Consider the following 26,944-nt stretch of genomic DNA (forward strand, 5'->3'; position numbering starts at 1 on the left):
TAGGCAACGTTGGACGGTATTTGTGCATTATTAGAAGATAAAATTGTACTTAAAAGTTTAACAAGAATTTCTATCAGTGATGAAGTATTATTATCGACGAATGGGTTATTTAAAGCGCAGCCATCAGGCTGTGAAGATGCAGGGGAGTTAATGATTTGCTGATGAGCAGCTTTATCGTAAGAGGGAGATAGAGGGGCATGGGTCTTCGGCTTAAGAAAAACGGTTTTGCGATATGACTGAGTGGGGGCAGGAACTGCTTTTGTAGCATTCGCGTAGTTGCGAGAAACAATTGGGATAGTTTTGCTGGCCTCAGCATATGAGAGGGACTTCTCAGCCATAACGGTCTTAATGGCCTTCTGTCTGCCCAGCTCCGGGCAAGATTTGCTATTCGCAAAATGATTCCCCGAGCAGAGCACACAAAATGCCTCCGCCTCAGAAATGCTGCAACCATCACCAGGGTGATCATGGCCGCATTTACTGCAGCGGGGTTTAGACCGGCAAACAAGTTCCACATGACCGAACCTACAGCACTTACGGCACTGGATGGTGGGGTAGACATACTGTTGGACTGGGAGGGAAGTATAACAACAGAAAACTCTTTGTGGTAATACCTGACCGTCAAATGTTAGAACACATGTTTCTGTTGCCTTAAATTGTGTCACTCCATCAATCACCACTTTCCTATTTATGCGTCGCACTTTTAGAATTTCACCACAACCTGAGGGGACTTGTAGATACCTTTGAGCTTCCTCTTCATTTAGATCAGTGGGCACACCGGTAACAACACCCATGCGAGTAATGTTGAAAGTAGGGATAGACGCAACAAAACTATTTTTAGGAAGGATGTTATTAATAATAAATGAATTCGCATCCTGAGGGGATTTGAATTCTACCGACACACGGTTCCTGCCAACTTTTTTAACGCCATCGCGGACAATGCAGGTTATGTTGTGTTTTTGAAGGAATATGCCAAAAGTAACTGGATGCAGAGAGGTACCGGTGTTAGGCTGGGGTTCCAATCGAGAGACGTGTACAATGAACGGAGCCTTATCAGTAGCAGAGTACCTGCTGCGGCCAATTAAATTCTTTAGTTGTTTCGGTGGCGGGGTTGACACGGCAATGTTTGCATCATCTCCGGAGCGTTTCCTGGCATTCGAGGGTGATGAGGTGAGGGAGTCCGCGATGCTGCAGGCAACATCGGCGAATTGGGAGAGTGGGTAATTGGGGGAAAGAGGAGCAAATGCAGAGATGTCGGGAGGATCGGGGTCGGGGGGTTTATTGAGTTCCATAGTGCTTGTTAAGCCTAGTTAATTACCTAAATAACACTACACTACTGGTAACAAACACAAGGACAACACACAATCACAAAAATAAGTCACAGAAGATCACTAAAACACTGAAAACAGCTGAAAATTCTAGGCACACGTGCTTACCAAAGACACTCTGTGGCGAGAATCCAACCTTTAAATAACATTAACTTGACGTAAAAAATACGTTGACACTGTCTTTAAAAAAAAAAAAAAAAAAAAATTGATATGACTTGACATGAAATTATGCCTTTAACGGCTGGATTAGGAAAAAAAAACCTGGATAATAAAAGAAGACAATGACTTGACAAAAAATTATTGATTTGACATGAATTAAACACGTATGACAAAATTTTAAAAAAAATATTACGAAAGAAATAAATACCTACGAAAGACTAGGCAGTATGGTCGAAAGACTTTAGCCTGCCATATGGGCAAAAAAAAAAAAAAAAAAAAAAAAAAAAGTGAACTGACAGCGTTTCACTGTCAAAACAATCTTTGAGGTTATTTTATGTGCACTGTTGATTATTGTGTAAAAACTGTTTATTTCTTGCGATAAACCTTACCTATTTCTTAGGCTTATGATAAAACGAAATCATAATGAAAGTATCAATTGGAGACGTAGTTCTGCCGGGAGATCACTGTGAAGAAATAGCCGCAGTTGGCGAGAAAAGTAAAGTTATACTCGGGCCTGGACTTCGAAAGGAAATCGACGGCATTTTCGTTACGAAAGCTGGGACTTTAAGGAAACGGCCACCTAACACATACTGGGTGGACAACTATCAGAAGCGGTACATTCCAGCACGCGGGGAAAATGTCATAGGAATCGTGATTCAAAAGGCAGGAGATATTTTTCGAGTTGACGTTGGAGCCAGTTGCACAGCGTCTCTATCTTACCTGTCCTTCGAAGGAGCTACGAAGAAGAACAGGCCTAAAGTACTGTTGGGTGACGTCGTCTACGCTAAAATGCTTGTAGCCAGTAAAGACATGGAACCAGAGATAGTTTGCGTCGATTCTCACGGGAAGAAGGGCCGCTTGGGCGTACTAGAAGACGGATTCGTATTTAAATGCTCATTAAATTTAATCAGGAAGATATTGAACCCTGAATGTCCATTATTAGACTCTTTGAAGAATGAGTGGCCTTTTGAGTTAGCAGCAGGCATGAACGGAAGGATATGGATAAAGGCTAATACTATGAGAGAAACTATTGCACTAGGAAATGCAATTTTAGGCTCAGAATATCTAAGTAATGATGAGATCAAAAGCATGTGCACAAACATTGCTGGTATATTGACTGGACATATTTCATAAAATTTAGTTAAATTAAATACATATTTTAAGTTAAAAGAACATGATTTTGCTTTAATTAATTATTCACCCATATTCACAAGCTCCCAAAATCACCTTTCACCTTAACATATGTATGGGTTCTTTCTGTGTATTTCATAAATAAAACAACCAAAAACAGTGATCGGGAAATTTATTTTGGCAAATGCAACTAACCTAATCGTTTCAAATCTCAATACATAATGTAAAACTACATCCATCTGCATTCCAACCATTGTTCTCTTCTAATAAATATATATTACAAATGGCGGACGCCTCGCGGGTGGTCTATGTACAGTTTGCGGACGCCTCGCCTAATTACAAACTATAGTAATAGGAGTCGACTGACCAGAACAATTTTCCTTTAATTATAACAATAATTTAGTAAACAATAAAATAATGAACTGTTATTTTTCTCTTTTTTTTTTAATTTTAAATGATATTTTTTGCTAATTGATGATTTGATGATAGCTTTCATGTGGTGGATTTAGATGTGACTTCGACACTCAACCTTTTATCATAATTAAAATAATTTTGTGCTAATTTAATTTTCTGTTCGAAATTTTTTTCTCCCATTTAATAATACTTTTATTTTTTCCTAGTCTTCTCAGTCACATCTAACCCCGCGACACAGCATAAACATCGCCTGTATTTCAGCCTAGACTAACGATAAGCCTCTTAGCAACGATATAAGAAAGTGGTAACTTTTAAAAAGATACAAACTGATGTACTTACTACAGCTTGAATAGTAACTATCAAGTTTTAAACCTCAACAACCTACGAAAAGGAATGTTATATTCTTTTATTTACAAAACATATTTGTATTTTGATAGCTGAAGAGATTATTGGAGCCAGCAAATTTACGTAAATTGACATACTATCTGTATGAATAAAATAAGCTTTTAATCACACAGTACAATGAAGCAAAACTTGCTTCGGATGGAACAGAATAAATGTGACCCCAATAATCTCTAAAACCTTCGCTAAAATTTTGACTTTTACATTAAATAAACTGTCGTTATACTATGTAATATCAAATAAATTCGTGTGTCGAACCACAGGGGACTATCATAGAAGATTTTAATAAGAAAACCTGTAAAAATAACATAGTAGGTATGAAAGATGTCAACTCTTAGCCTAGTATAGACAGAATATTTTGTTGAATGCACTGATCTTCGTAGTGTTATAATTATATCATTATTATAAGACATTTATTATAGTAATACAGTTTTTTTTTAATCTAGTAAGCTATACCTTTGGGTCTAAAAAAATATTTTACTAACCTTATTTTTGAGAACCCTGTAAAGTTATTGATACTGAGGTTGACATTAAAATATTGCTCAACGTTTTTTGATAATATTTTGAAACAAATACTTAAACGCATAAATAAAATAAGTATTCTTATTTGCGAACACTTTGAGTCTATTTTGGACAGCGATAGACCCAATTACTGGAGCTTTCTTATAAATGTTATAAGGCTTTATCTTGGTATTCACTTGGTACAATAGATCAGTGCATTCAGTTCGACTGTTTTGAGATACAAAATCCACAGGTGTCATTTCAAAGTGATATAGTACTGCCCATATGTAATTGTTTCACTTGCCATTAGTTTTTTTTTTTTTTCAGATTAAGTTTTAAATACAAGATGATGTTGTGTAGTTTCATTTGCAACTTAAAACAGTCGAGTAATCGATCACAGCAAAATCGTAACACTGTACATAATATTTACATTCTATCAACAAAGCAGTCATTTTCACTTGTTTTTTTTTTTCTTTTTTTTACTTGAATCAGTTATTACTTTAATTACGAAAATATAATTTATTCTATCGATTATTCAGAGATCAAGATTGTTTACTTACAATAGACATTATTAACATATTTTACATTTTATTTATAAATGTTTATACTAAGTATCGAAAACCCGTTTGTTGTGTTATACTGAATATAACTTCTTTGTTATATTTTAATGGACAAGTTGGGAGGACAATTTCTGTCTTTTTTATCGTCTTAAATTTAAAATTAAATCAAATTTAATACTTACAGCGCTCCATCATTACATTGAAGATGTCTCATGCTTAGCAATGTTAAATACAAATCAAAGAAAACATCAAAATATTTACAAATTAATTTAAATAAATTATGCGACAATTTTGGACGATATGGTCAATTATGATAATTAAAATAAATAACTTAGAAATTAATTTATAGTAAATTGTTCTCCCAATTTGTTGAAGAGAAGATATCCTTGGTATTTCAAAAGACCAGGATCAGATGAAATGTTTGAATACATACGTTTAAATAATTATTTCGTCGATATACGAGATTGGCGAATACCCTCTGTGGTGAGAGTGGCTGGCGTGAGTAAGTAGTAAGTCTTGATAAAACTAATGACGGTTTATCCAACTTTTACGATGATGGGATAAGGAATCCGTAATATGGCAATGGGCAGGGATTGCAAAGAGATTCTGACACGAGAAAGAAGATATAAGGAAAGTTATTGAAAGTAAAATAGTATAACAAGAACTTTAGCATCAACTTATTGAGAAGGAATGAAAAGAATCTTGTCTTGTAGAAATGCCCTTTTAACTTTTTAGGTTACCAAACCATCTCAGAAAAGAAAAACAAGAAGGCAGCAGAATCCAGATCTTATTTAGCCCTCACCAAACTCAATGACGGCTCACAAATCGCTTTACTTACACCACCTACCCAATGCCCTCCGAAACACTGCGCCGCCATTACGTTTGATACCAGCCTACTCCACCACGATTTCCCAGCATCCTACCCTCATATTTCAGAAGACGGAGTCAGCAGACCGGGACAGATGCACGGGATGCGAGGGTGACCGCGCGAGGCGCTTGCGCGGGAGCTTCTGCAGCGTGGACAGCAGGTGCGGGAAGTCCGGCCGCTCTGCTGAGCGGTACGACCAGCATAGCATTAGGATGTCCTGGGGAATAATAAAAAATATGTATTATTTACTATCATTACAACATAAACCAAATGCAGTAGCAGTAACTAATATACTCTGATTCATCAGCCTAGCCTTTTCTCAACTGCATTGGAGTTTAAGCAGATGTGAAATTCTATACATTTGACTGTCTCAACCCAATTAAGTCCTCAGTACTTTTTGGTAAAACTGCTTGGACTGGTAAAATCTGATTGTAGCTAATGCGCTAATGAAACTGGTACCGACTCGACGTAGAACTTCGTTTTTTGGCAAAGACTAAACGCCTTGGTAAGACTGGTTATTGATAACCAGTGTGTTACTAGTTAACTTTTTTATTTATCAGTACTCTTTGACTGAGTCTGAAAGAAGAGTCTGAAGAAGCCTATTATATCAAAAAAGCTTGTCCATTTATACATGTACTTTGACTTAAAATATGATTACCTTAATATCTCTGGAGGCCTGCATATTAGCGAGTGACTGTTTGACGCCCTTGCCGACCTGCCAGATGACGGCCTCGGGCGGCTGGCTCTTGAACGGGTATTCACCGCATAGCAGCTCGTACCACACCGTACTGTTGATTTATAAGATATTTGTTTTATTAATGCTTGGAAAAATGGGAAATGTATCTGCTGAACCATATTTGGTTAGGCATTTATTAAAGGTAAACTTTTTGAAAGGGTTCTTTTTACACAATAACGTATCAAATAAATTATTGCTTAAAATAATGATTCAAATTAACTGACTAAGTAATAGTTATTTTTTTAACACGCTTGCTTCACTTGTAACTATGTATAGATTAGATTACTCGGGCTGGTTTCCGCAACTCCACGACAAAGCGCGTATTTTGCGTGTGAGGGTGATAATGGGTGTTTATTCACTCGATCCACCCCAACTCCTCGAGAAAAGCCAGCAGAGGTTTAATTCTGCTGACTATCTCTTGGATAGTACCTGGGTTACCGAAGTACTTAGCCCTGTATATGGCGGTTTCAGGGCAGTCTAGTAGCACGTGTGCCGCTGTTTCTTCTTCCCCCATGCAGGCTCTGCATAAGGGACTGTCTGTAACTCCTATAACATAGAGGTGTTTATTGAAGGAGCCGTGTCCAGTTAGAACTGCCGTAAACTTACGTAAATTCTGCTTTGATAGGCCCATCAGCTGTTTAGTGAGGCGATCGTTGATGGTCGGGAGGGCCATCTTCGCCTGCCTGCACGCGCTGTGGTTAGTCCAGAGGTGGTTGTGTTTGTGCCTAGTACGCTGTCTTACCAGTGTTCGTAGGTGGCCGAAGGGGAGTGGCAGTATGGGTTCTGGTCCTACTGCTGTTTGGTCTGATCCCCTTCTCGCCAGCTCATCCGCTGCATCGTTGCCTCGGGAGCCACTGTGTCCTTTTATCCATTGAATGGTTATGTTATTTAAACTGCCTACCTTGTTTAACCGTTGGTGGCACTCGTGTATAAGGCCGGAGTTTGCGCAGTGTTTGCTTAGGGCCTGTATTACTGCCATGCTATCTGAGAGTATTCGGATAGAGTGACCGGTTACTTCCCGCTTTATGACTGCTTCGGCCGCTAGGGAGATGCCTATACATTCAGCTTGGAATACTGTATTATGTACTCCTAGGGGTGTGAATATGTGTATGTTTAGGTCTTCTGAGAAGATGCCTGAACCTGTGCCGGTGCTTGTTTTGGATCCGTCGGTGAAAATTCTTAGTTCTTTGGGATTATGTCCCTCGTAACGATGATCCTCAAAAAGTTGGATCCTGTATTTCTTATCGAATATAAAGACTTTGGGTATGCGGTCGTTTATAGCCTGCATAATGGGAAAGTCTGCATAAAGATTGTTTAGTATAGTTGTGTGTTTTGTAGGCAACTTGCTCCAGAGATTAAGGGTTTTGAGTCTTAGAGCCGTCATTGCTGCTTCTTGCTGTGCAAAGAGGTTCAGCGGCGGCAGACCTAGCATGGCTTCCAACGCTGCCGTTGGTGTTGTCCTCATGCCACCTGTGGCTGCCATGCAGGCTTGTCTTTGGACTCGCGCCAGTTTATTTGCGACTGTAGTTTGGTCGGTTTTGGGCCACCAGACTAAGGCGCCGTAAGTGATCATGGGGCGGATCACTGTTTTGTATAGCCATAGTATTATCTTAGGGGATAAGCCCCATTTCTTCCCTATCATTTTCTTACATTGTAACTATGTAAGAAAATCTTGGAATCTTAGGTTGACCCGGTCTTCGATTAGGATGACATTTTGCACACGCTCTGAGTTCTGATGACAATACATGACTAGCCATGAAACGTTACAAAAAGCGTATTTTTTAAACTATTTCTTTTTTAAATATGTATCAGTATCAGTTTTACGTCATGACATCTGTGTACCTTAAGATGCCTGATAAATAAAAAGAATAGTTACCCGAATGCGTAGACGTCTGTAGCCTTGGAGAAGGGCAGGTGCAGGCTGGCATGCGGCGTCAGCGCGCGACACAGCTCGGGCGCCAGGTAGCACAGCCAGCCCGCCGGGATGCCCAGGCTGTCGCCGCGCAGACTGCAGGACAAACAAGCCAACATATTCATACATATATTTATGTTAATGTTTAGTTAAAAGGCTAGGTGTTAGATGTAATGGCTATTTTAAACAAAATTGTCATTGGACATTTCTACATTGATTAATGGTAACATTGGACTATTGATATAATCAGTACACAAGATTTTGTCGGCACATCCTCAACTTAAAAGTAAATTTTTTTTTACGAATCTTCAGAGAGGAAAAAAGATTCTTTAAGAAATACTAATCCTATGTAACTAGCACTAAACTTCATGTATTTACAATGCATCTATTTCGTATTAATTCATATACAATTATATGCAATTTTTGTTCACAGCCTTGTAAAGTATGGCCATAGCATGAAACTAGCATGAAAGTTTATGTCAGATGTTACGCAAAATGTTATGACATTACAGAGTATGTGCAGTGCATTTAATGGTGCGGCCAAATTGCATTTATACATTGGTTTTTGTTTCATATAAAAGAAACTAGATTTCATTTCAATTGCACAAAGGAAAACAATGAAAATATAATTTAATCATGAATCTTACTTAATTCTTCCTTTACCGCAAATGTCTTAAACTATGATAATATTAATCTAATAGTGATCGTAAACTGTGCTTTTATTCAATTAAAAATATAGGTAAAATTAAGTAGTAAAAACATATTTTACCGCCACTGCACTATCACCGGGTGACATTGGCTATATTTCATTTAGGTATAAGAATTTAGTTGCCACGAAACGCGAGTGAGACCGCGGGAAATAGCTAGTATATTTCAAACTGTCACACAATTTGATAATGAGGGCTACCGCGTATGAAATCGCCGCTAGAGGCGCTTGTGTAGCGTGAGGTCTTCGAAACGTCAAATGCCACTGTTTGTTTACGCGCGAGGGTTTATATTTCTAATTAAATTAATATTATGAATATTTAACAATACTTTAGATTAATTATGGCAAATACAGATCAGGGTTCTATAAATGTCACTGCATTGACACTCTTTAATCTTTCGGAAACTAATGTTTACATTTCTTTTTCGAGCAAAACGGCACTGCGCAACACTGTGGCATCGCCAATACGTTCACACTATAGTTCTATTGTATTACATATGATCTAATATAATCATCTAATGTAGATTTAAGTTTTAGCGCTCATAATACGAACTTTGATTGCCATAGTTTTAGACCTCACGCTACAGTTGCGCCATCTGGTGAAACAAAAAACGGTAGCCCCCATTACAAGCACAGCATACAAAAACTCTAATACTAAGTCTAATACTAAGTTAATATGTGCAAAAAGTTTGACTAATGACCTTTGTACTAACTTGTTTCCAAAACAAAGTTTGGTAACACTGAAGAGGCCGAAGTCCGTGATCACCACTTTGCCGTTTTCTAAGAAGATGTTCTTGGTTTTCAGGTCCTTGTGAATGATGCCTCGTGCGTGGAGGTAGCCCATACCCTGGAAGAGGAAAAGTTATAATTAGGATGGTGAATTGCAAAAGTAATATATTCTTATATTGTAAAGTTGAAGACTTGAAGAGAAGAATTGAAGAGAGTGTGTGCTTAATCTCAGGAACTTAATAGTCCGATTTGAAAAAATATTCCCATGTATTGGCTATTGGGTATGGTGGCTTTTTATCAAGGTGTATGGGTGGGGTATGATACCACGGGATCCGATTTTTAACTTTCACACTTGCGCTATGTTAGGTTTTTGCGCAAAACTCTGCGCTAAATTAACCTTTTGCGCAAACCATATGATATCTGAATTCGCTCTAGAAAATATAGATTTTTGTAAACTACGCAAATCAACAAAATGTTGCGCAAAGTGTAAATACCTGAGATATCTGTTGCGCAACGATGACGCTCTTGTTGGCGGTGAACTTGTCTTTGCGCAGGTGGATGTGCGTGTACAGCGTCATGCCCTTGCACAGTGACGTCACTATCGCCAGCCGCGGCGGCTTCATGCAGGCGCCCATGAACAGGACGAGGTTCTCGTGGCGGGTCTTGCGGAATGTCGCCACCTGAAATGTGAAGAGAATATGTTATTTATTGGTGGTCTAACAGGAAGATTAATCCCCCATATAAGCTGAGGTTAGTTGCCAGACTGTTGATTTTGAACAAAAGATTTTCTTATACTTAGTTAATTCGTTTTCAAAATGGCGAAAAAATTCCACAGCTTGTGAATGGTTTTCAGAAACACTGCAAACAGTACTTGTTAAGCGGTAACTATTATTTTATATGGAGACCAAATAAGCAATCCATAGTCATTGTATATTCAAAAATAGGTAGAAGGTACACAGATTGAAATTATTAATCACAGTTTGTAAATACCTTGTCATAGCGACCAGTACCGATCACTTCGAACAGTTTGACTAATCGTAAAGACTTCACGGCCAAGATTAATCAAACAATGAGCAATATTTACCTCGTGTTTAAAAGTGTCAAGCGATATACAATCGTCACCGAGCACGTACAACACCTTTGCACATCTTTGACAGTTAAGAGTGGTCAGAAGCCAGAAAGTCTTACCAAGGGGTATTAAGTTGCCCGGGTAACTGGATTGTAGTTATCAGATCTATGACACATTGGCACTCAGCTGATCAAAGCATAGTTAGGAAAAGGCTAGGCACATGATTTAACCTCGTGCTTGAATGTGTCGAGCGGCACGCAGTCGTCGCTGAGCACGTGCAGCACCTTGACGGCCACGGCGCCGTGCCAGCTGCCGCGGTACACCGTGCCGAAGCGGCCCGTGCCGATCACTTCGAACAGCTTCAGCTCGTCGTACGGTATGTCCCATTCTTTCATTGATAGCTGTGGAAGAAAGGAATATTTGTCAAATTAAATTGTATTAGTACAAGTATTACAGCGTTTGTGCAGATACAAGTGCACTTTCTAGTTCTCAAGCCTCATAGTCCGATGGGACGGCACTTTCAGATTAACAGCCAATTTCTTCATCAAAAGTAAAATCCAAAGTAAAAATCAAAGTAATGTCTAAAGTAAAAGTAACGGTCAAATTCGCTTTTTCTATTAGTTTTGCTGTCACTTTAGCCTTGAAAAAACGAATTTGACCGTTACTTTTACTTAAGACATTACTTTGACTTTTATGTTTGATGAAGAATCTGGCCGTAAATATCACATATCGTGAAAGTTTCAAGAAAATTGTATCTAAAACACAACAGTCGTTCTATGCGACCAGCTAAGCAAAAACGTTATAAATCCTTAACTCACTTCTTCAAACAATCTTCGGCTCCGTAGAAAAATAGACATGATTACAACTTTTATTTTCCAACCACTAATTAGCAGTTACCAACACTATTCCACGATTCAAAAACAACAAATGAATCCATACATAACACCACCACACATCCAAAGTTACACTATTTTACAAAAAGCTTTATCCTATAAAATATTATAGTACAATTTTCATTTCTCAATCACTTCTAAGCAGTTGCCAAGACTACTCCATGATTCGATCACACATAACATAACACTTAAACATCCAAAGTCAAGCTTTTTAACAGAAAATCGTTAACAAAAGCTTAACCCCACAAAGTATTGTAAAACAATAGCATTAGAACAATAAACTGAGTGAGTATTGAATGTCATTATCAGTAAGTTATCGGCGGGAGCTACAGTGGGTGACGTTATCTCTGACGGGAATATAGCTACTGTATGTTGTGTGTAGTGGGAACTTTTACTGATAGTGTGCAGTGTAGGAGTTAAGCTTTCAGAGATACGAATGTAAACATGGATATTAATTGTATCGATTTCTGTTAAAATAAAATTGGTTAGACTGGCAAATAATTTGTTTTTTTTTAACGACTTTCTAAAGTCAAAAGTTTACAATTCGAGTTTTTATTTTTCTGTATTTTCTTTTGTTAACATTGATTAACGTTTTGCGTGAGTGTGACGCATATTTTACCTAGTTTCTTTCTCTCATGTATTGTTTCCATATAATTATAATTTATACGTTTTACTTTTATGTTGTGCGTCGTGTTCTTGTAAATAAATGTAGGTTCTTTCTTTCTTATGATTGTATGTATATTGTATGATGTTTTCTGTTAATGAAAGTTTCGCGTTATTCCCAGTTCCCTACGAACCAGCTAAATATTAGACTATAATATAAACTTACACTATTCTGCCTGGGCCACCGCGAGTCGCCGTGCTTGTTGGACATGTCGAGCGAGTCGCCGCGCTGACAGCCGCCGCTGTCCGTCGAGCCCGAGCCCGACAGCGACACGCAGCGGGAACTGTCGCCTGCAATAATCGTTTGCATTCAAAATATTATCTTCAAAACAACATATAAATATCAAGAGATATTGACTGCTGTTGTATCTTGGACACCATGAACTTGAAAGATGACAAATCCAATCCAGTGAGGTGACTGCACTGACGCAACGATGTAGTCCACATCCACATCCCCAACGTGGATAATTATGGACTTCCTTCCTCAAAGCTACATGTCGTGCTTTGAAATCTTAAAAGTAACTTCTTACATGGCTATGAGCTCCAGAAATCTCAATAAAACAATTCTTAAATTACAATTTTTATACTTCAGATTTGCACAATTTTTATCAATTATCAATTTTTTTCTTGGTTTAATCGCAAAAGCGTTGAAGAAAAAACGTAACGTAATATTTCAGAAAGTATCGCAGTGTTCTCAGAAAAAGTTTAATTTTGACTCACCACTTTTAACACTAGCGGTGAGATCTTCCTTGTCGTGGTGCCGGGCGGGCGACTGCACCGCCACGTGGTTGGGGCTCGACACCACCGGCTTTACTTCTGGCAACAGACAACACGCCACTGACACAACTGCACACTTAAACCTTACACAAATAAAAATGCTAAATGAGATACAGGTGACTTGCGTTTTGAAAGATGACCAGAGATTGGGGAAAATATGATATAATTATACTTCAAGCATCGATCGCAAAACAAAAAAAATTGTCCTCGCCGGCTTTCGGTGTGTTGATAGGCGACCATTTAAGTTGACCGAGTTCCTCCATGTTTAAGCAGCACCTTAAATTGGTGGGTCCCAAATCTTATTTGAAAGTCGTTAGGTATTGTCAGAAACCAGAAAGTCTGACATACCAGTCTTACCAGATGTATCGGGTTGCATCCGGTTAGGCTGTAAGTTGACCCCAAACAGCTAGTCAGATAACGATGACTTACAGAGATTTGGTTTATTCATTTTCTCACTATAATCTAAGATTATACTTTATGACACATACCAGGGAAATGAAACTGCTGCTTCGTAGTGGGTGGGTGGTGGGGATGATGCGGATGGTGGGGGGTGAGCGGCGGCGCAAGCGCAGGGGATGACGGCGTCGAGCTGTTGCACGATGACGTGTTGGAGGATGAGTCGGGACCGCCCTGTAATGTATGAAGCTGAGTTACAGTGTGTTAACTAGAAAAAATACTGACAATGTGGTCTTTAAAAGCTTTGAGAATCTAGGGTCCTCACTGGGTACTTGTAACAAGTTGTACTGGATTCTTCAAGTCATAAAAATAATAATTCCCTCTGCGTTTTCTTTCTTCGACATAATGTCCGAATTATTTTGTAATTTTTTGTGCGTGCTATACAGTTTTTAATACTATTATTATTATTTTATACTTTTTGATACCTAAATCATAGGGCTGCATTTCAAATAGCGAATGCGCCACTTTGGGACGACGGCCATGTTGGATTTAAGTCATGTGATTTTTTCACATCGCAATTGTAAAGACTATATCTGAGATGAGAGCCCAAGTTAGTTTTGGTATATATCTGCAAGAGCTAATAGAATAAGATATTTTTTATGTTTAGTAGGATAATATGAGAATAATATGAGTACGTATATAACCTGATGGTGTGGCGCGGGCGGCGCGTGCGGGCGGCGGCGGTGCGTGAGCGACGACAGGAAGCCCGAGCCGCGGCCCGGCGTCGGCGACACGTAGCCGTAGTAACCGCCTGCATACAGTACCAGGAATAAAAGAAAATGCAACAAAAATACCTGTTTTTCAACTGTAATGGCCTAGCAGACAAGAGTTAAACAAGATATATTTTCAAAGGATTTTGTATCAAGTTTATAAAGCGCTATAAAATATACAATTTTACGAATATATTATTTCTAATTGAACCCTTATAACGCTTTCATTTGTGCTGTGAATAAAAGTTGTCTGTGAAACTAAATATGTCCAAAACTGGGACAAAGAAATATTCTGAAAAGATGTAACAAGCATTAACAGCACTCACCGTCTTTATGGAACTTTTCTTTGAAAGCATCCACAAACTCGGGCGGTAGACCACAAGAGGGGGGTACTTTACTCTCGCAATCCCTGAAAGAACAAAAAGATGTTATTTCAAACGGCTAATACAAATAAGCCAATAGCTGGTAAAGTAATCTTCAATCTTTAATAATCTTTTTGGGGGTAATGATGACTTTAAACCAAAAAAAGAATGAAATGAAATGTGTAAATACTTATGAGTATAAGATGTAACTTACTACGTATCGAATCAAATGCGGAACTGGCGACAAGTCACAAATTGAAGAGTAAAATCTGCAAATCCGTAATTAGACCTGTCGTCCTGCATGGATGACATGAATAGGAAGGGAGTGTCAGTATGACGAGTGACAGGGAGGAATGGAAGCCGAAGACAATACGCCAACGGCAAATAAAATTGGGAACAGGGCAGGAAGAAGCGGAAGACCTACGTAAACTATTTCAGTGTTAGACAGGCTATTCATCAGGGAAGGACTGGCGGGATTATTCGAAAGAGTTACCGCGGCCCTGGTACATAAAAGGCCTCTGACGGAACACGACGGTTTTTAGTCAGTAAGAGTCTGACACTCCATCACCGCTGCTAATTCACAGCGGGAGGGGTCATTTGATGATTTTTCATTTGAAGTTGTTAAAATAAAAACAAAAAAAAAATAGACTGGTGGAAGACGATTTTTGGAAAAATTTCGACTAATACTCACCTGTGACATTTAAACTTGCACTCCTTACACTTGAGTCCCGAACCGAAAAGCATCTGCTTATCACAGTAATCGCAGGTCGCGATCATGTTGAAGGTCTTGGTGAAGCGATGCGCGATGTCATGCGCCATGCAGCGCGACACCGTCGGCGTCCGCGGCGACCGCGGGGCCACGACCGCCACCTGGTGGCACGTCACGCGTGTACGTCATCATCATCTCCCGAGCCTGCCCCCAACCATAGTATAAAGAAAAGGGAACCAAGTAGGTGATCTTCATACAAATGCACCGCGCGCGGCTTATATGTGTGTGCCATAGTCTTTATGCGTCGACGCACGCACACTTTAACAAAATCTCGACCCGTTTCTCAGTGCGCCAGTCGGAGTGACTGCGGAGTGTGCGTGGACGCATGGATACTATGGCGCACACATATGAGCCGCGCGCGGTGCATTTGTATGAAGATCACCTACTTGGTTTCTTTATACTATGCCCCAACTATGCTGGGGTCACGCGTGTACGTCCAGTGGGGATGTGTTCCTATACCCTATTCACGGAGCCATGAGCGAAAAGGTAAACAAACCATAAAAGGGTTCTTTATAAGCCACGATTGAAGTAGTGAACATATTTTATAAAAATTACTACGGGAGTACTACACTGACATTTTAGAACGATGTCTGTAGAAATTATGTAATCCTTTCACTTATTTGAAATCAAATATAATAAATGCCGTAAATTATTAAATCGTTTACATGTAAAAGTACGTAAAAGACTTCATTGTCAAATATGGAACGCTACTAAATTGTTGACCACAGATACTGCGAACATTTTACATAAAAATGTGACGTTTTGCCATCGGTCGGGTTATACCCGCCATCTTGAAAGAGTGTTTTCTTTGTTTACCTTTTGGCTCACGGCTCGGCGAATAGGGTATAGTATAGTATAGTTCGGCCATTCAGAGAATGCGTTCCTGACACGTCGCGATTGAACTGACGACGTAACTTTGCAATGGCGTTGCAGTTACGATAAAAATATTTTTGCTGGTTGTTTACCGTTTTAACAATTGAGGAGCATTAAAACAACATTATTATATCAATAATCAATGAATGTTATAATTTTGTGCCAAACTGAGTGTCAAATAACTTGGTAAACAATATTTTTCTAAATCTATACTGCGCTATTACAAGGTTATGTCAGCGGTTTATATTTTGTAGTGCTGTGCTAAAAATAACAGGCAAGTATCGTAATCTGTTCTTATACAGTTATAATATAAAATAATACGTTTTGATTTTCTTTTTAAGAATTGGAAAATAATGGACTATAAGACTTAATTATAACGTTTATGAAATATAAAAATAAAACTATGACCAAACCGCATTTTTATACTTAGATTAAAAATGGTAACCCCAAATGGCGTTATGGGCCGCCATTTTGTGACGCTAAAACAGTCGTCCGTTGTCGTTTCGTGCGCATAGACCACGTTTTTCAAGTGTTTTCGATCTGTTTTTATTTGATTACCCGGCTTTTGTTAGACCGAGATATCAGGATTGATTCTGTTATTGATAATAATATAATTATACATGTAGGCGAAGATGATGATGAAGACACCACCTCCTCAAGCAAATCGGAGTCTGATTAATATTCTGTTCGCACATTCAATTCAATGTACTTGTAACAAAGAATAAATAAAACAATTTTATTATATGAATATTACCTTTTTTTGGTTTCCACTTAAATAACTATACTTCGGCCGTTCAGAGAATGCGTTCCTGACACCTATCAGTTAGTCACGACTAGTGATGGGCACAACATAACACTGAGTTCGTTACCGTTCCTTCAAAATGAACCGCCGCATTATTTTAAGATTATTTTCGTTTTAAATTGGCGGAATCATTTGTTTTATATTTTAGTTATTTAAGTGGAAACCAAAAAAAGGTAATATTCATATAATAAAATTGTTTTATTTATTCTTTGTTACAAGTACATTGAATTGAATGTGCGAACAGAATATTAATCAGACTCCGATTTGCTTGAGGAGGTGGTGTCTTCATCATCATCTTCGCCTACATGTATAATTATATTATTATCAATAACAGAATCAATCCTGATATCTCGGTCTAACAAAAGCCGGGTAATCAAATAAAAACAGATCGAAAACACTTGAAAAACGTGGTCTATGCGCACGAAACGACAACGGACGACTGTTTTAGCGTCACAAAATGGCGGCCCATAACGCCATTTGGGGTTACCATTTTTAATCTAAGTATAAAAATGCGGTTTGGTCATAGTTTTATTTTTATATTTCATAAAAGTTATAATTAAGTCTTATAGTCCATTATTTTCCAATTCTTAAAAAGAAAATCAAAACGTATTATTTTATATTATAACTGTATAAGAACAGATTACGATACTTGCCTGTTATTTTTAGCACAGCACTACAAAATATAAACCGCTGACATAACCTTGTAATAGCGCAGTATAGATTTAGAAAAATATTGTTTACCAAGTTATTTGACACTCAGTTTGGCACAAAATTATAACATTCATTGATTATTGATATAATAATGTTGTTTTAATGCTCCTCAATTGTTAAAACGGTAAACAACCAGCAAAAATATTTTTATCGTAACTGCAACGCCATTGCAAAGTTACGTCGTCAGTTCAATCGCGACGTGTCAGGAACGCATTCTCTGAATGGCCGAACTATAAAATATAAAACAAATGATTCCGCCAATTTAAAACGAAAATAATCTTAAAATAATGCGGCGGTTCATTTTGAAGGAACGGTAACGAACTCAGTGTTATGTTGTGCCCATCACTAGTCGTGACTAACTGATAGGTGTCAGGAACGCATTCTCTGAACGGCCGAAGTATAATAGAGTGTATCGAGGTGTCGGGTATCGGGTGCCATGCAGCGCGACACCGTCGGCGAACAAGGTTTCACACGTACAATATTGACACCTTATTATATCGCAACAACTGAATAAGTTCCTGCAAATGCGGAGAGGAGGTACACAAGACATTGTACCATCAACTTGAGTCGTTTTAAACCTCTCACATATTGAAGGAAGTTAACCAGTTAAGAGCCTATATACCTGCGTGTAGAGAGGCAGCGGCTGCGGCTGAGACGCGGCGCAGGCGCATACGAGCCGCGCCAGCCGCGCCGCCCGCCCGCCGCCCGCGCGCCGCCGCTGCCACACAGCCCGGGTCATGTGTGTACCCAACTAGCCTGCCTAAGCTTATGCTATGCTTGCAACGAACGCACGATTGCGAAAAACTCTAACTTTAAATAATTCCCGAATTGACGAAAAAAAAAAAGTTCCTGGAAATTGGTAATCGGCTCGACAAAGAAATTTATTTGTTTTAGCCCTAAAGTGACAATGTAGCGAAGCAAATACGACATAGTGCGTAAGGCCGGTAATACACGGACCGCTTGAAGCCTGGGACGACAGCTTCAAGCTGTCGACCGCCCGAATCAGTTGCAACGGCGAGCGGTTCGTGTATGTGCGTCCATAGAACTCTGCAGTTCACTGTGCAGTCGACAGCTTGAAGCTGTCACCCCCGACTGCTTCAAGCGGTCCGTGTATTGCCGGCCTTACGTGTCGAATATTTTTATGTCAAGCTAAATTAAATTTTATTAATATAGCAAGCAGTGCTAGTAAAAAATCGGGGCTGTGATGTTCAAGCGAGTTACCGCGGCCCTGGTACACAAAGGGCTCCAGAAGAAACATGGTGAGTTTTAGTCAGTTAGTCTGACACTCCTCTCACACTCGGAGGGGTCGTTTGATGAAGTTATAGTGTAAGTAAATAAGTAAAACTTACGTTATTATTGTAGTAGGCTAGGGGTCGATGTTGTGGCGTGTTGTCGGATTCAGTGTCATGAGGTGAGGCGGGGGGAGTCACCTCGCCTGTTCCCACGGCTGAGGATTGGCTGTTGTCGCTGTAGGAAAAAAGAGAAATTAGCAGAAGTAAGTAGGTACGTGTCAACAACATAAATATGATTATTGAGCGGGTAATGTTCATTAGGTCGACTTAACTCCATCCAAAGTACTGAAGTATAAAACTAATCAAATTCTTCCTCTCGAGTATCGTCATTTGGAGTCTGGATCTTTGCAGTCAACCACAAAATAATACATCCCCTGACGTGTAGCAGTAACGCGACAATTTTCAATACACAATACCTTATGTATCGTATTTGAGCATTTACATGGGTTGTTGGGCATAAACGTGGATGGATTTAGTGGAGGCGGACGATCAGAGAAACGATGGATGAATTGTGTGAAAGTCAATATGGCTGGAAATAATATTACTTGGGAGATGAGAGAAGGGCAAGAGGATTATGATGACCATGCAGTATCTATCTCCACTACTGCTCTTACCTGAGGTCTGAAGCATCAGGTCTGACGGACAGCTGCGACTCGTGCGAGCGTGACTTGGTGAGCGCGGCGGGCGCGGGCAGACTGCTGTTCTGTTTCCGCTTCGCCACAGGGGTGGGGGGAGACTTGCCACCTGCGAATATGAATTTGTGTAAGGTTTGGACAAGATAGACACTTCTTTTCAATGGAGTTGACTTCATCAAGCAGCATACTGGTGTTGAAATTATATTTTTTTATCGAATTTAAAAGCTGTCATTTAGATTAACTTTTAATTTAGATTATATTTTACATTGAAAAAACATATAAGCTGTTCTAATCAAATTAAAATACATTTATTCGAAATGAAGAGCACTTTTCAAATATTGCATGAGACTGTACTCAAAAATGTATGATCAGATGACTGTAGTACTCAAAATTCTCAGAGAGGTAATCGATGCTCCAGATCTTCATAATGAAATATGCAACCTATTCGTCCCGGACAATTATCGTCGTGGCAGAAGACATCGCTTACTAGATGTCCCAAGTTCCCGTACTGTGGCACATTCCAAGTCGCCTATTCCTCGAACGACAGCCGCCATTAATGCTCTCCTGAACTCAAACACAGATCTTGATGTGTTTGCGGATGAATGGAAGGTGATAATGTCAGCATGTTTGAATTTTTGTGAGAAGGATGCATGACTGAGTTAAAATTAGTTATAAGTTAAATAGTGTAATTGGCTTTGGCCGTTCTATTTAAATAAATATAAATAAATAAATAATCTTTATTGCTTTGTAAAGGATAAGAAACAGCAGAAAAAATATATAAAATCATAAAGTGAAGAAAGCAGCTGATCTCAGACCATTTTTTATTTACATAATTTGGATACGGTAATTCAATCATTTCAGTGCAAGTCGATGTCGTCAATATATGAGAGTTAACAAACCTTTCTTATTATGCGGCGTGCCGTGGTGGTCGTGGTTGGCGTGCCTCGCACGCGGCGGCCGCGGCGACGCCCGCGCCTGCCGCTCCCACGAGTCCCAGAACAGCTGCAGCTCCGCGCCGCCCTCGCCGCGACCCAGCGCCTCTACAGGACATACCAGATTTAACCAGATATGAAGGAAAATTGCTTTAGTGTTGTGTAAACACGTAGGGGGTTCATGTCATACCGCGTTAAAATATATTTATGAAAGAAAATTGCTTTTGAGTGTTGTGTAAACACGTAGAGGGGTTAATATTATTGGTCTTCCGACATCCCTGTGGGAAATTAGAGAAGAGAACATAAAATATCGAATGGCAGATGTGGTTCCAGATACTTGAAAGGTATCGAGAAGAACCGGAAAGCGACTTCTTATGTAAAAGACAATCATAAGGCGAGGTCCACAATTGTCTTGAAAACAGGACCTTCTTAATTTACCAGGTTTCCTTGTCTACAGCGACCCCTGCCACACTCACCTATATAAGACCTGAGGCGCTGCATGGCGCGGCACAGGCGCAGCACCTCCTCGTCGCGGGCGCCGGCGAGCAGCGCGCGCATCTCGTGGTCGGAGCGCTCCCGCAGCGTCTCCAACGACGCCACGCGGGAACATACCGCCTGAGAAACCACAGTGTTAGCCACATCTAGTCTTTTCAATTGTCGCTTTCAACACACGACTTGAAGAGGTCGCTTGTGGCCTCCGAACCTCCTTTTGCAATAGCGTGGCCAACGACCATCAATTCCCGAATCAACCAAATTGTCAGAATACCATTCAGCATCGCATCAATAAGAAGATACATTTGACAACATAGCCTTCGAGTCAAGGTCAGATACACCACTGAAGGTTACCCAAGCAGTTCACCCCAGGACTCCTTACAAGATACAAGATATAAGAGAAAGTTATATAAGAGTATATAGCTTTAGAGTAGGACACAGATCCTTACCTCGATAGCCTCGGGGCTGAGCCCCACAACTCGTAGCCATTGCGCAAGACACGGCACATCGCCGAGCTCACGCCGCAACTCCTCACCGAAGCTGGCCTTGATCACCAGCTGTCGGGAGAAGTGCTTCACTAGCTTGCCCTGGAACGAGGAGAAATATTGATGTAGGTATATGATGAATTACTTTGTATACAAGAACTGACTCTAAAGGTACGTTTTATAGGCCGACTGCAAACTGCCGACCGCACATGCCACGACTGCATAAAATCGGCCACAGCTGCACTTCTGGTTTGTATGTATTTATATGAAACTGTCTTCCGGCTCGAAGCCGCAGCAGCACGTGCAGTCAGATAGTCGACTATCGTGCAGTTAAATATCAATTATGTTCATGCAGTCACAGCATGTGTAAATACTTTTTACAAAAAAATAAAAAACATCAAGGAACCAAAAAAACATTCTTAGAACTAGAAATTACTGTAGAAGTCGATTTTTCGTGGTTATTGCTGTATTTATTTTGCTACGGATTACTAGAGAGTAGTCTGCCGTCAATATTTTTGTTCTTCGCAGACCGTGCACAATCGGTCGTCATGGCGATAGTTTGGAGCGCATACGATAAAGTCGTAAACATCTCTCAGTTGATAAGGCAAAACAATATTCTAAATCGCACGTAGTTTTTATCAAAGATCTCGATAAACGATAGTTGGGCATGAATTAGTTTTAGATCTCGTGGGAGAAATATAATTCAGCATATTTACTTGTAACATCTAAAGAGTTTTTTGTTTGCTCGAATGTGCTACTTTTGGGAACTACTGAACTATTGCTAAAAAAAAGTTCAGTGTTAGATAGCCCATTTATCGAGGAAGGCAATGGGCTACTTTTTATACGGGCGTGCCATGAAATTACCACAGAACGCAAGTGAAACCACCGGCGGAAACTAGAACTAAACTTTTCTTAATAATTGTTCAGTCTAATGTAGAGACAGATATATTTGAATTTAAAGCATAGTATAGAGTCTTCTTACAAACTCTAATAGACATAACAATAGTATATTCTGTTAACAACAAACCAATTCCTCACTCATCAATAGCTACTATTATTACTATTAATGTTGATTAATATCAAACAGATTGCCATCAACAGCATCTACTACATTATAAATTGTGTAGCAATATTATTGTTTACAAAAACATGCAGGCATACAAACTATTGTTATTGAACCTTATTTATCAATAAACTATTACTATAAATAAGTTAAGAACCAATCTATGTATGTTTGAAGGTTGTGTTATTTATAATTTTAATAACCACAACCAAGTTCTAAAATGTTGCAGAATGTATGTATTTGCGGTTTACGAATGATACACCTACTATATTAAATAATATGGGATACCAATAATATAGCACACAGGAAATGCACAGGAAAATAGTATTTGAAAGATTTTATGACAGTCTTAATTGGTATTTCTGGTATTCATATCATATGGTCACTAAGACCAAGAGGTATCAGGTTTAAGGAGATCTGTCAGGTTTGAAGAGGATGGCAGTTAAGCCATGTAAAATATTGACTCATCTGCATCTGGCAAGACTAGGTCAAAAAAGTAGGGAATAGTCTGGGTCATGATGACAGGCTTTTAGATCCAAAACGGTCTGATTGAAATGCATTATTTGCTGTGTGCACAAAAGTCTAGGCAGATGATATGAACACCTCATACTTTGGCCTCATCATCTTCCTAATCCACTTCTCAGCTTACGAATTTTGGTTACTCATATAACTCTAATTGTATTATTGTTGGTAAATAAATACCCCTGAACACCTTATACAAACAGCCATAAGTGTGATGAAGTATATAAATATTAGCATTGAATCACTTAGCTAAATATCGCACCCATTGTTGACAATATTATGGCACTGTGACACATTGCAGTGACAAATATAATGAAATTCGTGTTTAATAGGCTTAGGATGTGTCATTATTGTTTACTAGCCTTTTTCCTGCTGTTTACCTGTGTCCCGTAGGGACTACTGCCTGTTCCCAGATAAAATATAGCCTATGTTACTTAGGAAGAGCTGTGTAGCTATGTAGCTTTCCAAAAGTGAAAGAAAAGCACAAGTTTAAAGCCTTTGGTACAAATAAACCAACATAAAATGTTTCCTCTTTATTACATTTTACATTAGTATAGATGGACATGGTCACAGAAGAAACGTTTTGTGCAATCTGATAAAAAGTAGCATCATCATCTTTCTCTTTTAGGCTCAAAAGTGTACCTATGTACCTACTGTAGAGGTTTTATATCGGAATAGTTTCAGTTGAAACTTGATAGTACCTTCCTTTAATTTAAATTGGTTCAGTACTTTCAGTGTGAAAGTAAGAGAAACGGTTACTTTAGCATTTATAATATTAAGTAAACATTTGATGTAGTCGAGCTTCTTGAGTTTCATACGGTCAATTTGTTGAGTAGGTCAGAATATTATGTCTCACAGTAACTATAAATAAGTCATTATTTTAGACAATATTGTTATATTAAGCTATCATTTATTCTGCTTTACCTTACGTCTCTTGCCTATTTAATATGAGGTGGTTCTAATTGACTCATAATATATCGATGCAAAATTAACAACTAATAAAATTAAATTATACTTTACATTATTTACAAGTCATTTATAAATAAAGCATGATTCATGACTATAGTAAGAAATTTTGATAACTTAGCAACAGTAGTAGAAGGAAAAAGGTACGAATTTGTTGTATATATAAACTCTTGTGAAATATACAACTTTATCTCAAATCATTATGTTTGAGTGCTGATTTATCTTGAAAGAGAAATTCCTCACATCATAGAGATTAAATTCTCATTAGTACTACTGTGTAACTTGTGTTGTAGCAGTAGAAAGCAGTGGATCAATGTAAATTCTTACATTCCATAACTATTGACTTAACAACTGGCAATCATTTACTCTCTCCAAAGGAATGCATTTTTTCTCATTAAATTGTATCAAAACATGCCACTATTATGTACAATTTACATTTATAACAAAAAAACCTACATATTTAAGCGTAACTACGCATATCACTGTAATTCAGTGTCTGAAATTATTTCACAACCTCTCTGTGCCATCGAAATTCAAATACCAACAATATGAGTACTACAGTACTTTATCGCGTGAAATTAAAAAGGTAAACATTCAAGGTGAGAGGGAGCGGCGCGCGCGTACGGCAACGATTTCCACTACGGCAATGAACTATTCACCCCAGTCCTTGAGTGCAGCTAAGTCCTTGAGGCCCGGCCTCTCCGTATAATACTTTCAAGGGCATTGCTTATTTCCCCTACAAGCGTAACGAGTTGTGAAGGTCGGCACCCCTACCTCCAGGGTCCGGATCTCCTGCTGCGTCAGCTCGGCGCTCGTCGAGCATTGTGTCCGTAAACCCTCGAGTCTATCAGCTGAAACGTCGATCATGGACTGGATAGTCTCTATCGTTTGTATGGCCTCACGAACTCTCTTTTTTTCGTACTCGTTCTCTGCATCCATTACAAATATCACAGCACTGTACACGGTCCACTAATCACTATACATAAGTAAAAAACACCTTATTCATTTTATAAAAATGAATTTACAAAACATTGCAGATGTTGTATTGCCGATACAGCGGCCATATCCGAAGAAAATCTATATTTTAGTCTATGATCATGCATTGGCATTGTAAAACCACAGACAAGTGGGTGGTATCTGACAGTTGTCATAAATACGAAATGTCACTCTTTGCAAATAGAAAAATCTGCATTATTTTAACAAATTCTCAATATATCTTTTTTAGCAATAAAACTAAGTGTTTTTAAATTAATATACTAACTTTTGAAAATCCTTATATTATAATTAGATGGCAGAAAGTGATTTGATTGTCTATGCTTCTAAAGCTAAAACACACGAGAAACATTATTTCTTTCACTTTTATTTACCCTTGAATTCCAATGAAAAGTTTGGAAAATGTACATCAAATAAAAAAAAACGTTTTACTTATTCCTATTGGAACCCCAGGCTTATAATATAGACATTTAATGTGAAATACAAAAGTAAAGCTTTCGAAAAATGTATAACTAGCCTTATTTCAAATGACATTTCTTTTTTCGAGTAGCAATATTGAACGGCGACAAATGAGATATAGCAACATAATTTAGGAAAAATAAAATCAAATAAATTAGTCTATGACTTTTATCAATGGAGTGAAGACGTTTGTTGTGAGATTTGTTTCCTATTATTTCGCCTTCCGTCGTTTAATTAATTCTGTGTGATGTAAAATAAATAGATAGGAAACAAATCTTTTTTACTTTACCAAAAGTAGCGCTCGAGATTTTTTTCTAAGTGTCTAGATGTAGTTTTAGTAGAATGTTTTTCGAGCGTATATTGTTGTCTGTGTTCTGCCTTGGAATAAAAGGTAAATAAATTACGAAAAAAAACTGCTTGTGTAATAAACCGACTCAACAATTTATTCCTTGATTTTTTATCTTAAATTGAACAAAAAGTTGAAATTACATAAAATATTAAATAAAAAATAAATATTGTAAATATTTTTTGTAGCCTTCCCCCTGGCCTCAGCCGAGGAGGTGGAGATCAGGGATGTAGCTGCAGACAAGGGTACTAATGTGACCATACCTTGTGGCAGTCTGGACATTGTACCACTGCCCAATGTGCAGTGGGTGCACCGGGGCAACCGGACACACCATGAAGTTTTGGTAAGTTTCATTAAAAAAATAAGTAATTTAAATCTATGATTAATTAATATTTAGTTCCATGTATAAAATATTCTAATGACATAATGAAATAGAAAGGGAAGAAATAAATGTAAGTATATTACAATATTGTCTAAATACAAAGGAAAGGTTAATGCTAATGCTAATATCAAAGTAAAGGGTTCATCAGATTTTTCCTTCTATGAAGGAATTTTCTTGAAATATCTTTAATTAAAAACTGTAGGTAAATATATTATAACAACAACAATTTACAGCTAATAACAGATTTCTTCATTGCCATAACAAGGTGCAGTTTTATGTGAAGCACTAAAAGACTTATTTATAATAATTATTTAATAACAGCAATTAGTTCAGCATAAAATATGATTTTCATATTCATGTTAGAATCTGATCAGAATGGAACAAGGACAGATTTATATTATTTTTTGTAATAAAATCTATTGTTATTGAAGTATAAATATTTTAATGAAGAAGGTAGATAGATATCTCGTATTTAATTGAAAATGTTTTGAAACTTAACACAGAAGGACACTACTGTACTTAAGTTACTATGTACATGATGTTTTTATAAATTCCTTCAAAATCGAATACAATCGATCGTATCAATAGTAGAACGCCAATTATTCCAATCTATCCTGTTCTAAATTAATTCGGATAATCGGCGTTATGGTGTACTTATAGGTAATCTCAAAATATTTGGGATCAAGTCAAACTATGCATACGATAATCGCGCAAAAATAATATGCCAATTCCCAATCAGAACGTGATTCTGACGTTTAAATACCTAACTAAAGTAATCCAAGACACTGGTGAGACAAAAAGCTTTCAGGCCCAGACTACAGAAAGAGCGAAACGGAGAAGATTTTAAAT

The 26,944-nt window shown here is 38.2% G+C and overlaps 3 protein-coding genes across 5 annotated transcripts in view; 2 read left to right on the forward strand and 1 right to left on the reverse strand.

Annotated features, from left to right (window-relative positions):
• The first annotated feature begins 1,776 nt into the window (after positions 1 to 1,776).
• LOC124637370 (exosome complex component RRP40) lies at positions 1,777 to 3,043 on the forward strand. The gene has a single exon (XM_047173766.1). It carries the CDS (start codon positions 1,908 to 1,910, stop codon positions 2,616 to 2,618), a length of 711 nt encoding a protein of 236 aa, XP_047029722.1. The 5' UTR covers positions 1,777 to 1,907; the 3' UTR covers positions 2,619 to 3,043.
• On the reverse strand, positions 2,771 to 25,000 carry LOC124637369 (kinase suppressor of Ras 1). 3 transcript variants are annotated; one of them, XM_047173764.1, is made up of 18 exons: positions 24,690 to 25,000; positions 21,329 to 21,466; positions 20,864 to 21,002; positions 20,355 to 20,495; positions 19,435 to 19,564; positions 18,878 to 18,995; positions 15,065 to 15,243; positions 14,338 to 14,420; positions 13,946 to 14,052; positions 13,334 to 13,475; positions 12,789 to 12,881; positions 12,235 to 12,359; positions 10,743 to 10,913; positions 9,938 to 10,123; positions 9,416 to 9,561; positions 7,973 to 8,104; positions 6,019 to 6,148; positions 2,771 to 5,577 (listed from the first exon to the last, which is right to left on the reverse strand). In XM_047173764.1, the coding sequence occupies exons 1-18, from the start codon at positions 24,852 to 24,854 to the stop codon at positions 5,425 to 5,427; spliced, it is 2,478 nt and encodes an 825-aa protein (XP_047029720.1). In that variant the 5' UTR covers positions 24,855 to 25,000; the 3' UTR covers positions 2,771 to 5,424. The 3 variants fall into 3 exon arrangements, with proteins under 3 accessions (XP_047029720.1, XP_047029721.1, XP_047029718.1); XM_047173765.1 differs by having other exon boundaries at positions 9,428 to 9,561; positions 12,789 to 12,884; XM_047173762.1 differs by having other exon boundaries at positions 12,789 to 12,884.
• Positions 25,001 to 25,546: 546 nt separating this feature from the next.
• Positions 25,547 to 26,944, forward strand: part of LOC124637362 — a 55,704-nt gene continuing 54,306 nt past the window's right edge. The window contains exons 1-2 of the mRNA XM_047173753.1: positions 25,547 to 25,758; positions 25,902 to 26,056. Of these exons, the coding sequence (XP_047029709.1) occupies positions 25,710 to 25,758; positions 25,902 to 26,056 (204 nt within the window). The 5' untranslated portion in view covers positions 25,547 to 25,709. The remainder of the gene's footprint in view (positions 25,759 to 25,901; positions 26,057 to 26,944) is intronic.

The sequence above is a fragment of the Helicoverpa zea genome, chromosome 16 (assembly GCF_022581195.2).
Source record: "Helicoverpa zea isolate HzStark_Cry1AcR chromosome 16, ilHelZeax1.1, whole genome shotgun sequence".
Taxonomy (NCBI): Eukaryota; Metazoa; Arthropoda; class Insecta; order Lepidoptera; family Noctuidae; genus Helicoverpa; species Helicoverpa zea.